Source organism: Asparagus officinalis, chromosome 8, assembly GCF_001876935.1.
Source record: "Asparagus officinalis chromosome 8, Aspof.V1, whole genome shotgun sequence".
In the NCBI taxonomy this organism is placed as follows: domain Eukaryota; kingdom Viridiplantae; phylum Streptophyta; class Magnoliopsida; order Asparagales; family Asparagaceae; genus Asparagus; species Asparagus officinalis.
Genome location: NC_033801.1, coordinates 20,375,661 through 20,389,388, shown reverse-complemented (window position 1 = coordinate 20,389,388; position 13,728 = coordinate 20,375,661). Strand labels below are relative to the sequence as shown.

Sequence of the window (13,728 nt, the reverse complement as noted above, 5' to 3'; positions counted from 1 at the left end):
CGTGAAATAATTTACAACAAATTAATATGTATTCCATAAATGGTGTTTCCATCACGTTCAGGACTGCAGTATTTCGAGAATCAATGATGCTATATTTCTTGATTTTTTTCATAGTTTCATTCATACTCATACAACAAGCTTATCAATTGTTATTTACTAATAATACAAGAAATTTACAACAAATTAATATGTATGCGATAAACGGGTTGATCTTCATAACCAGCAGCTGCACCGAAATGATTAGTGCCCTTGAGATTTCCAACTTCCAGAAAACCTGTATAATCAACATTTGAAATCAATCAAATCATTATAAATTTATAACTTATTGAGTTATTGAATGAATGAAGAAATATAACATGTTTATTTATTGTATGAATAAAGAGTTGAAGAAATAAAGTTCTACTGTTATAGTACTTTATATTGTTATTGTATGAATAAAGAGTGAAGAAATAAAGTTCTACCGTTATAGTACTTATATTGTTATTGTTTATTTATTTGTTCTTGTTATTTGTTCTTGTTCTTGTACACATCTACTTCATGTTTAGGCATTAAGTATGCATTTGTAGAATTTTTAGATTTTTTAATGAATTTTCTTATTATTTAGGATATTTAAATATATTTAAATTTGTCCGCTATTTGACTGTGTGCTATTTGTCGCTATTTCGCCGCAATAGCGCGCAATAGCCTTAGCGGTACCTCGCCGCGACGCGACGCGATCCGCTATCAATAACCTTGCTCTTCACCCTCATTCCCCTCAATCCAAACAAGCCCGTAGAAGGAAAATGCTTCACAGAGTGGATGTATGTGCTAGGGGTTTGAGAACTGGGGGCATGTATTGGGTTAATTTCGGTCAAAACTCTGAATTTTGGGGTATCGAGATAACCCCCTAAGCTCTCTATTTCTATTGTTTCTAACAAAACCCTTTCGCGTGACAAGATTTTTAAAATTTTAACATCTGTCTCTAATAATTTATTATAAATTGAACCTAAATCAGAAGGACAATATTGAAAAGATCTAAAAACATCCTTACTATTATCCAATACTTATAAGTTATAACTTCTCTCACTCCCCATGTTTTTTAATAGCAATATATATTCCCAATCTAATCTAATACTATTATAAAAGTCAAAAAAAATTCAGCTAAAAAAAGTGGGTTTGTTTGTTAAAACATTTCTTCCAAAAATACCCTCTAAATCACATACATGCATCTGTAAAACACATACTTGCATACATATAAACACATACATATACATACATACATTCTTAATAATGGCATAACTCTCCTGTTAAACATTTCCAAAAATACCCTCTAAATCACATACATGCATCCGTAAAACACATACTTGCATACATATAAACACATACATATACATACATACATTCTTAATAATGGCATAACTCTCCTATTAATTATCCACCAATATTAACTTCTATTTTTTGTAACCCCTCCACCAATCCAATATTAATGTTATCATAAAAAATTTTGCATACATATAAACACATTCATATACATGTATATATTCTTAATAATAGCATAACTCTCCTATTAATTGTCCACTAATATTAACTTCTATTTTTTATAACCCCTCCACTAATCCAATATTAATGTTATCATAAAAAAATTTTAAGATTGTAAGTTGTATTTGACATAATAGCTGAGAATTGAATGCACACACATATGACAAACTAATAATATATGTTTCAATTTGCAAACAAAGTGTCAACTTAAAATACTTACATGCATACATTCTTAATAATGGCATAACTCTCCTATTAATTGTCCACTAATATTAACTTCTATTTTTTGTAACTCATCCACTTAAAATGCACATATGACAAACTAATAATATACGTTTCAATTTGCAAACAAAGTGTCAACTTAAAATGCCATTAGTGCATGCATTCATGCATACTTGAAATGAGAGTTATATTTTTAATTGTAATTTTTATTTAACAGGCAATTACATTTGACTGTTACGGAATCAAAAAAGCCTGCTTTTTTTTATTTATCATAATAGCCCTTACTTGCAACCTATATAAATTCACTCATTTGATGATTTAGATTTACACTCACCTCTTACAACCCTAATAGCGTCCTATACTCACCCCATGGATTTACTATGATATTATTTGGATGATACAAGCTCGCAAGTGAAAACATTATCCCTTCAGAAGAGATAGCGACAAAGGGGGGTGAAGACGATTGAAGTTGTGCTGAGGAAGTACTGAGGTTTACTCGGATTATACTTTATACTGATGTGATTGTTAGACTGACGGCTATATGCAGATTGAGGATACAATTGATACAAGAAAATATAGAGAATTCGGATTGAGGCTAAAGTTTGAGGTCTTTTTTTTGGGGGGGGGGGGGGTATGTATTTAATTGTGATTTGAGAGAAATATTGTATTATCCATGAACTTAGTAGATATATTTTTTTGTAGCATGTTACTAATTATATGATAATAGAAGAGAGAGAAGGTGAAAGTGTGAATTTTATTTTGTTATAATGGATTAGCAAAAATAAAGATAATTAATATAAACTGGAATAGCATGACACAATTAACATAAAAGTAAAGAACAAACTTAGAATTTTTGTCTTTTGAGTAAATTTTTTATATAATAAGTATATTATAACCTCCCTAATATTTAAACTATATTCTAAATTCGCACATAAAACTACCAATAATTATTAAATGCCATTCATTATCTTAAATTATAAAGTAAATAGAACTATGTCTTAATTTTAAGATTAAAAAAAATTGTATCTTTGGGTATTCCATGATTTGCCAATGTTCACAAAATAACCCTAAAATTTTTCACAAACAACCATGGATCTTCATAATTTTCACAAAGACAATTAAATTTTCATATATTTATAGAAAAATATTGAAACTTCAAAATTTTTTACAGATAAACCCTTATATAGTTCAAAACTTAAACCTTAAGAAGATTGAAAGAAGTATATGATCTAAATTGTAAGAGAATTACAAATAAGTCCTCAAATGTTGTTAAATTACATTCAAAATGAAACTCTTCCATTAATAAAATAATGAATTGTGTAAAGTATTAGAACATAAAACAAATATGTCCACGTGCAATGCATGTGTACTATACTAGTAACAAATAAATATCAATCACACGGAAACACAGAAAATATTGAAAACACAAATAACACACGGAATACGTGATTCCGCTTATAACCTACGCTCATGGTTCAATGAAGAGAATAGATTTATTTAATTATGAAGAATATAATGTGAAAAGCTCTCAAACACTAATCCCAAATCACACTAGCCTACTTCAATCTCTCTCGAAAAAAAGAACAAATAGAAAGCTGAAAAGAATAACAAAAAGGCTTTACGAGAGAACTTTTATTCTTTTGTTTTCAGATTGATGTCAACTGCTGATTGATAATGATGCTCCTCTAGATGCTCTTCTCATTTTAATTGAGAAGTCATGGAACAGATGATAATTGGTTTCACATGATCACATGAAATCTTAGCTTATAAGATATCAAATACCCAATAACCCCAAAAGAGAACCAAGGAAGAAAAACACGTTTAAGATTGACTCATGATTTTATGTGCAAAATCCTCAATAGGGTTTTCTGTGAAATTAACACGAAGAAGAACTAAGAAAGAGGAACATGTGTAATATTGATCCATGTTTTTATCCATTCTCTTCTCCCTTCGTATTACCAAAAACCAAATCCCAATGCTAAAAAGAACATCATCTCATGCTAAGGGCGGGGAGATCATTTACCCTGTTTGAACAGTTACTAAAGGGTAAAGTATTCCCCCAATTCTCATAAGTTCATTTCCCAACAATATAAACTTTGTATGTCCCTCTTAAAATTGGAAAGAAATCGAGACGAGGGGTTTTAACTTCCCTTCTCATCTCTCTCCTCTTTTCCCTGACTTCCTCCGTCCTTAATGAGGTCCAAACGCATGCTTAGGCTTATGTGGGGTGTTCTAGATGCGCTGAACATTTTGTTGATGTCTTATGTGTATATTTTCCATAAATTAGAGAGAATGATTCATAGAGTGGATGTATATGCTAGGGTTTAAGATTGGGGCATATTGGTTTTTTCATGAGTGCCCTCTGAACTTTTAGTGTTAATTTAAGAAAATTTCTCTGAACTTTGGGTTGTTGTAGATTACCCCCTTGAGTTTTTTTATTCTAGTAGTAACTCCACTAACTCTAGAAATTTGGAGTGTCTAATAAACCCTCGGAACTTTAAAATTTTTCTCACCAGATCTCCTATCTGTAATCAACAAATAACCAAGTATTTAAGAGAAAAATCCAAGATTTTGATGACAAATAACTAAATCGACGGGTTTTTTCTCAAGGAAGTTTTACTTTTTTTATCAATTACAAGTGAATTTGGCAATACAAGTTGAAAGTTTGGGGAGTTTTGTACGACATATCAAAGTTCAGGCGGTTATGTGATTAAAGTTCAAGGGGTTTATGGGCAAAACCTCCAAAGTTCAATGAGGATTTGTATGAAATTAACCCAAAAAAGAATAACATATGAAAAAATTACCATATTGTATATTTTGTTGACCCTCTGTACCAACTAGATATTGTTAGACCCTAGAGGGGGGTGATTAGGGTCTTATGCTAATCTAATCCGATTATATACCAATTAAAACTTATTAACAAATATATTCTTGCAAGATAGATATACAACTAATTATGAGCAAGAATATGAAATATGAACAAATGGATATATCCTAGCAATGAGATATACTATGAGATATATATGCAAGGATATGAAACTAACACAAGGGTAAACAATTTGAAACTTGATAGTGGGCAAACTAAATAATAAGACAATGGCGATATGAGCAATGAGCACAAATAAGAATAAACACCAAAGCATACTCAAACACAATCAAATGATCACAGAGTTCGGACCTTCCATCCTACGTCTCCACTCCCCACTCCCGGGGAGAAATCCACTATCATAATCGGGTTTTCTACGTTCACCCGAATAACGTTTACACCTCACACTCGGTTTTCTAGTTAACTGAAAACTTTACAATCAACACTCTTGCAATCCCACTCTACACCCTCTCAAATGTTGGAACTAGACGTGTCTTCCTCAAGTGCTCGGATACAACCTCTCCCTAGGTTCGTCAACCGACGCCACTCCTCTTGGGACGATCCCCGACTCTCGCCACATACTTCTCTCGGTGTACAAGTGTATTACAAAGTGATTCTCACAAAAAGCACACAATTACAATAAATGATTGTTCTCTAATATGGATGAGAACACAATGAAAGCTTACACTTAATTGTTACAACTCTCACCAACCCAAATATACAATGTATGCAAATACAATAAGCTCAAGTGGGTGTGTGTAAACAATGAGTGAAATCAAATCAACTAAACTCAACATAAAACTAGCTTTAATAAAATGATAATCAAACAAATAGATGTAAAGCTAGAAATAGAGTTTAGAAAACTTCTCAATAGATTAAGAAGGAGAGGTAGAAGAGTTGGATGCTCAAACAATGTAGATGATCTTTCTCAAGCTCTTGTGAAATTGTTTTCACAAAACAAACTTCCAAATGCTTAAAAGCTTCTTAAACAAACTTAAACCCTTGTTTAAAACTCTTTAAACTTGTTTTAAAATACTCTCTTAGTTATCTTGAGAACTGAGATCAATGGGGTATTTATAGCCTCCCAAAACCTCAGCCAAAAAACCCCAAACAAAAGACCAAAAAGCCCCAAACAATAGCTGCATGAAATAGCCGTTGGGAAAGAAAAGACAGTGCGGCGGTCCACCGTGAAATTCTCGCGGTCGACCGCGAGGCATATACAAGCATGAGAAAACTACAGAGAAAGCTACGGTCGACCGTGGCGGTCGACTGTGGGAACTTACAGGCTGACGGTCGACCGTCACAATCGATCGCGAAAGTCTCTGCTGGCTCCTCAGGGAAAAACATAGGCGCGGTCGACCGTGGCGGTCGACCACAGACTGATATATGAAAATACAAGTTTATAAATAGTTTTCTGATTTTAAAATACTGTTTAAAAATATCAAATAAATTCTAAAAAAATATAAAACTTTGGAAAATGATTGTAGATATGATAATACACATGCTACAAAAACTGGTTTTTAGAAAGGACCTCCCAAGTAAAAAATATCATCATTTTGCAAAATAGTCCAAAACATGAAAATGTAAACACATGAGTTTTGACACTTTAGCTTAACCATGTTTTGAAACATTATAAAATGATTTTGTGGACTTAATAAAAGATGTATATGATTATTGTTAAGTCTAAAACCTGAGAATATAATATTTTTACAAAATTACATATTCTATGCAATATATTCTGAAACATAATAGAATATGAAACAAATAAAAATGTAAATAAATTTGTTTGTTGTTTGATATCTATGTAGCTAAACCAAAACACAATAATAAATATGAAAAATGTAATTTCATATTTATAAACATGAAAACTATAAAATCATGTATGTATATATATAACTATATATATACATAGAAACCAAAACTAAAATGTGTGTGTATATATGATTGAGCTTAAGGTACTAACACACATAATATAAAACCTAAATTAAATTACCCAAACTTGATCTTGATCTTCAATAGCTTTACTTGGTAATCTTACGGATGAAGCTTGAACTTGGATCTTAAACTTGAATTGCATTGCTTCAACCACTATATCCGCCAACCTCCATTTGATATGATCGTTATGGTACAATCTATCCATCCTCCAACATATTATTTGTCTATAATAAATAAGAAAACACGAATACTAGACAAACAACATTAGTGTTAAATTATTTGTTAAACATCATCAAAACAAAGAGGCCAACAAATATATTTTCTTACTTCGGTGATAATATGAAATATTTTTGTGCAAAACGGTAATAACTACTCCTATTATTTCACCGGAGCCAAAATTCCGATGAGTTCAGTCATGTGACCACCCATGCATGTCCTCTGTGACTATTAACTTGGCAGGTAGTTGGGCATTTATGTGAGCTGAAAGGGTTTTTTTTTACAAGTTAGGGCTCAAAACAGTTATGGTTTTATTTGGTGGTGTTCTTCTTTCTCTAAGGGTTAAATTGTATAAGAACAACTGAAATTGGAGATTGAAATATTTCTAAACAAAAATTACAGATGCCCTAGCACAATTTAAACCCAAGAGGAAGAAAAAAAAACCCTAAACCGAACCCTAACTTTTTTAAGCCTAATTTGTAAAAAGAAACCCTATTACTTCATATAAATGACCCGAGCTACCCGCAAAATTGGCAAACACCTAGGTCGCCCGTGAGTGATCACGTGACTGAACTCATGGGTGTTTCATCTCACGCAAAAAAGGGCTTTTCAATATTAGTCCCCTAAATCATTAGCAATTTGATATCAGCCCCTCAAATCTTTATATTTTGATATTAGTCTCTTAAAAATTATTAGCGTGTTGATATTAGTCCTGTAGTTAGTTGATGTTATAACTTTAATGGAATATTCTGTTAACTCTAACATTTTTTGGTGGATTGACCATTATAGCCCTCTGATTATAAACCAAAACCTATTATCTATTTAACTCATACCCATTTACAACCCTCAAACCCATTAATTACAAACCCAAACCCATTTAAACGCTTATCTTCTTCCTTTCACCCCTTTAATTTTAAACAATTATGGGAAAGAGGGAGATTTTGCTCAATTGGGAAAGTGTCGATAAAGAAAAAGATTGAAAGTATCCAAATTCAATGAGCGGGGGTTAGTTTGGTAATTACCCACATAGAGGTAGCACTAACCTAACCACAGGTCATCATTTTTAACCATGATCTTAACAGAAGGGCCAATATCAATAGCTAAAGTGTAATTGAGAGACTAGTATCAAAATATGAAGATTTGAGGGACTAATATCAAATTCACTATGATTTAAGGGACCAATATCGAAAAAATCCAAAAAAAAGAAAAGAAAAGAAAATACTTGTCGTATTTTTACACAAATGGGCTGTTTGGTTCGCATTTAAGGCCTGTGAAAAACTTTAACAACCCCTCCACATCAGCTTTTTCCCTTCCACCTTAGATTTTTCATTTCCATGCTATTTTTTTCCCAGCTTTGTTTCGCTAGGGCTGAAGAGGGAAACGAAGCCGCAAATCGCCGCCACCTCAGTTTTTTTCTTCGTTCCCGATTCCCTCCCCATCCGAGTGAAATCGACGAAAACTTTGCCACATCGGATTTCTGGCTTCGTCATTGATTTCCTTCAGCCCCTAATAGGTACCTCTCTCCTCCCACCATAAACTCCCACTCTCTTCTTTGCCCCTATAATCGAATAAATTGGGGGAGTGAGATTTGATCTTGTGCCACCAATTTATCAGATCTGATCTTTGTCGACATTGTTGCCTCCAAAACGAAGGTAAAAATTGTCTATCTTTTTTATTTTTCGGATTATTAGTTTAATTTAGATCAATTTAGCAGAGAAATTGGTGCCCTATTCGGATTATTATTTTAATTTTTTTCTTCGGTCCCTATTCAGATCTGAGATTATGGTAAAAATTGTCTATTCAGATCTGAGACTAGGGTTAATATTTGATAAGAAGTAGTTCATGCCAAATTTGAGATCTGGTAAAAAAATTTATCTTCCTAGAGTAGGATTTTGGATTTTCAGAAAAATTAGTTTATGCTTGTTCTTAAAAAAGTTGGTTTTGTGTGGAAATTGTTTAAACAGATCTGAACACATTGGTTTTGTGTTCTTTAAAAAGTTGATTTTGAGAAAAATTACTTTTTGGTTGTAGGTTTTTTCACACACAGAGGGGTTGAAAATTACTTTATGGTTGTCGATTTTGAGATCTGAACACGTTGGTTTATTTATGAAATTCACCTTTTATGACTGATAAATATTGTAATTTTACTTCTTGTTGGTTGAAGATATACTGGTTAAAGAAGTTCTGATTGATGTTTTTTTAAAATATGAGTAATGGTTCGCTTTGATTATTTATGACTGAAATTTCCTATAAACTTGTAATTTTAGAATAAGTTTTGTCCCAATAATGGTTACAAATTTAACGTTTGTTAATTTAGAATTAGTTTTTAAAATTAGTTTATGCTAATACCCAATATGAGTTTTTGACTAAATTGTAATGTTTCTCTGAACATAACTATTATACATGCGGATATTTCTAATTTCTTATAAAGTTTCTCTAAACATTAACCCATTCTAATGAATTTTTTGATCTGCTACCTTTTGTCATCCATCCTTTAATCATTTTTTCAACTATAGCTCTTGTATAGTAATCACATCATCCAAAATTAACTACTCTGGTACCATTTAACAAATTATTAGTGCTTCAGTGTAGAATATTCATCAAAAACTTTATGGTCTATATAAATCTTGAAGAAAAGCGATACCAGACTGACAGAAGTGAAGAACTTAGAATGAAAAAGTGGATTTTATAGCTAAGAAACCAAATTTGTACATAGACCTTCCACCTGAAGACAAAAAAATCAATTTTTTAATTATATGATTATTAGATAGTTTTAAAATGTTTTTTAGCGTGTTGTTAATAAGTTTTTTCAATTTAGGAGCTAAAAGTTCATATATTTGAGATTTTTAAATGTAAGTTATGTCACTGTAATATTTGTTGCTTAGATATTGTAGTAATCCATGTTAGTCTTTTGTAATTACGGTTTCGTTCTGATTTTGTTAGAATTCGACTTAGTTTCTAACTAGGTAATGATTTTTTGCATCGTAGATGGATAATGATGGTGATTGTTCTGATGAACAAAGTGTTGTTAATATGGTACAAGGTGATGTCCTATCCGTTTTAATTATAATAATTACTGTCATAAGGAGAATGCAAGCTAAATTTAAATCAATTCGTAATGGTCCAAATAAGGGGAAAAAAAGACGAGAGAGCTAGAATTGAGTACATAGAGCGAATTTATAATGGTTTTAGTGATAGTTGCGTAAATTATATTAGAATGGGGAGTGGTGCTTTTGTTAAACTAGCGAGTATAATGAGGAACAATAGCCTGCTAAAAGACTCAAGGAATGTAACAGTGAAAGAACAACTTATCATGACACTGAACATTCTGGGTCATAAATCTAAAAATCGTTGTGTCAGATCTCATTTTATAAGATCAGGGGAGACAGTTAGTAGATATTTCAATAAGGTATTACAAGCAATTATTTGCCTGCGTGGATGGTACATGAGATAAGCTCCCAATGACATTCCCCAGGAGATCGTTAACAACCCGCTATACTACCCTTATTTCAAGGTAAATATACACTTTAAACACATTTGTTAGTATAATCAATGTAAATAAATTTTAATTTAGATGTGTGATACACGTATTATAGGATTGCATTGGAATGATAGATGGGACTCATGTTGATGCAATGCTTCCCATTAATCTTGTTGCACGATTTCGAGGCCACAAAGGTGTTACACAAAATGTGCTTGCAGCTTGCACCCCAAACAAGTTGTTCACATATGTTCTAGCAGGTTGGGAGGGGTCTGCAAATGATTATAGGATTCTTCAGGATGCATTGTCTAGACCATAACCACATGGATTGAGAGTCTATGATGGTAATTAAATAAAGACTTAACTTAAAATTTTATAAGTTTAATATTCAAACTTGACTTAACAATTTTCTTATAATAAAATTGTAGGCAAATACTATCTGTGTGATGCTGGGTACCCAACCATGCAAGGTTTCATCTCTCCATACCAAGGTGTTCGATATCATTTGAAAGAACATTCGGGTAAAACACCAAAGAATAGAAGGAAATTATTCAATCTAAGACATTCTTCATTGAGGTCTAAGATTGAATCTGTGTTTGGCACATTGAATAATCGTTTTAAGATTTTGTGTGCTAAGCCGCATTTTCCTTTTCCTATACAAGTAGATATCGTATTGGCATGCTCGGTACTCCATAATTTCATTACAATTGTGGATCTAAGTGATGAACTACTCAACGATGATCAATTTAATAAAGACATTGATGGTGAGGTGGCCTTCGAGAATGACACAAATTTAGTTGATTTTACTCAAAATCAAACCCAAAGAGAGCAAACTGAATCAAGAAATGAGTGGAAGACTTTTAGGGATGACATTGCTTGGGCGATATGGGTGGACTACTGTGATAAGTATAATCATGGTGTAACCATAGAGACTTGATTTTTATTTATGTTCTATTTATGCTCATATATGTACTAAATAACTCTATTTCCAGTATTTACATTCTACTTTAAATCTATGAATTCATATCGTTATTCTTTCAGTTATCTGACTTTATCTATTTAATTAGTAATGGCTGATAATACATCATTGAGTAGGAGAGAGAATAAAAAAGGCAAGGGGATAGTTCCATCACCTTCCCAACCACCTCAACCCCCTCAGTCGGTGCATCAAGGTGATGGTGGGTATTTTCCATTGCAGCAGTTGTACTTTGTTCAACCACCTCAAGCATACCCGAATATGCCATTCCATGATAGCAACTACTTTCCAATGCACCATCATCTGAGGTCATATACAAACATGCTGAATAATCCAACTTTGCCTCCATACTTTCACAGTCCTAATCTTAGTAGGGTGCAGCTTTTTCCCACTAGTGGTAATGGTTCAACTCCAGATCAGGTTCCAAACGGGACCTCATAGAAGAAGGGGTAGAAACGTCGTCAAATCCAAAGAAGAAGAAGAAAAACACCACACCCAAAAATAATGCTGAAGCTGGTGGTTCTCAAGGGACCAAACATTTGTTTTGTGATTCCCGTTATGATGATGAGCTCATTCCATTTCTTACCGACTTAGTAAGAAAGGGTTACAAACCTGACAAAAACCTTAAGAGAACCGCTTTTCATATGGCTTCTCAACACATTAAAGAGATGTTTAACATAGTTTTTAAGTGGGATAATGTTATGCACCGCATAAAAACTCTACGAACAAGATTTCGTGATATGGAAACTTATCGTAATCTTAGTGGTGCCGGATGGGATGATAGTACGAAGACTGTCATCATGGATCCTGAATGTTTGGATAGGTGGATTGAGGTAAAAAAACTTTGGTTAAAGAATAGATTTATTTTTTTATTTCTTTTGTTGTTATCATTGAATTAATTAAAATTTATTTTTCTCAGGACAAGAGCTTTAAGAATGCTAAGCTTAGACAATATGTCAATAAACCCTTGAGGCATTATGATGATCTCGTCCTTATCATCGGGGATGATCAAGCTACAGGTCAATTTGCTAGTGATATTTGGAAAAAGTTTAGACGTAGTGAGACCATAAATCTTAGAGATGAGGCGAACTCACCAACTCATTCTCCCCAATCTACTCAAGTACACATTTTAGATGATGAGCACACTCCTCCTAAGGAAGCACTCAACACATCAAGTTCTAAGGCTAAGTCATCCTCCGTCAAGGTAAAGGCTCGTAAGACCAACTTAAATAGTGAGATCATGCTAAAAATGGTGGATAAGATAGATGTATTTAGCACTAACATGAAGTGTGTAAATATGCATTGGACCGAGAAGTTATCCATGGTCATATATGATCATTCACATGACTTTGATGTTGCCAAGTTAGATAGATACTATCGTCACCTCTTTATGAATGAGCATGAATCTAGACTATTTATGGGCATATCATTTTTTGGTCAGAAGGAGATGATTGAGTCATTTCTCAACAAAGAGGATTGAAGGTAGTTACATTAAGGGTGTTTGTGGTATTTTATGATTATCACTTAAGCACATTTATGTTTGAAACTTTTTTAATTATGGTTAAAGACTAATATTGTTTGGTTTAGAGACACTACTTTTATGAGATTATGTTTATTTTTGTGGTTGTCGAATAGTATGATAATAGGTAATATTATATTTTTATTGTAGTAAATAGTTATTTGCTTCTATTTTGTAATATTACATATCGTAGTGTGAATATTATGGTGTACTAACCTTTAAATTAAACTTGTGACTGCAGGATATTTATAAGTCACCATACAATTTACTAAGATGCAAACAACCTACAATGTGCACACATTATACTGGATGACTATTGCTCTGGGTATTTTGTGAAGTAAGTTTTCATGAAACGAGTTTACATTGGCTAATATTTATATTTTAGGCTACGATCATATGGAATTAAAATTCTTGTTTCACGTTTAGGCTCATCACCTGTAAGAAACTGGTTTGCATGTTTATGTCTATTTTTATGTGTCAGGTGCTCTAAGAGAGAGGGGAGAGCAGATCACGCCATAGTCGTGCTACCTGGTCAAGTGGTGAAGTTCATGTCAAACCTCATTCTTCAATGCAGATCACGCCATAGTCGTGTTAATTTTAAAACTTTGTATGCAGATAAAATCTCGTATAAAGGATTGTAACAGTTCATAAATTATAAGTTTTCATAGTTCTATTCGTGCAGTTCTGATCTTTGTGGAGCTTGGTTTTGTGTTGTGGAATTATTTTCAAGCATGGTTTTGTGCGATTTGCTAGGTTATATACATATGAGCTTGGTTTTGTGTTGTGGAATTATTTTCAAGCATGGTTTTGTGCGATTTGCTAGGTTATATACATATGCTTGTCTATTCATGTTGTTTATATGTTTTTATAGGTTTCAGCGGTTTTTTTTGATAATTCATGCAACTTAACTACATAAATTTATGAATAATCAGGTTAGTACATGATTCGTGTGAATTTTTCAATCTGAAACATGTATATTACAAGTCAGATTATAA

At 32.6% G+C, this 13,728-nt stretch overlaps 1 protein-coding gene across 1 annotated transcript; it reads left to right on the top strand.

Annotated features, from left to right (window-relative positions):
• LOC109820976 lies at positions 9,876–11,175 on the top strand. The gene is made up of 3 exons (XM_020387171.1): positions 9,876–10,166; positions 10,354–10,498; positions 10,667–11,175. Exons 1-3 carry the CDS (start codon positions 9,876–9,878, stop codon positions 11,173–11,175), a joined length of 945 nt encoding a protein of 314 aa, XP_020242760.1.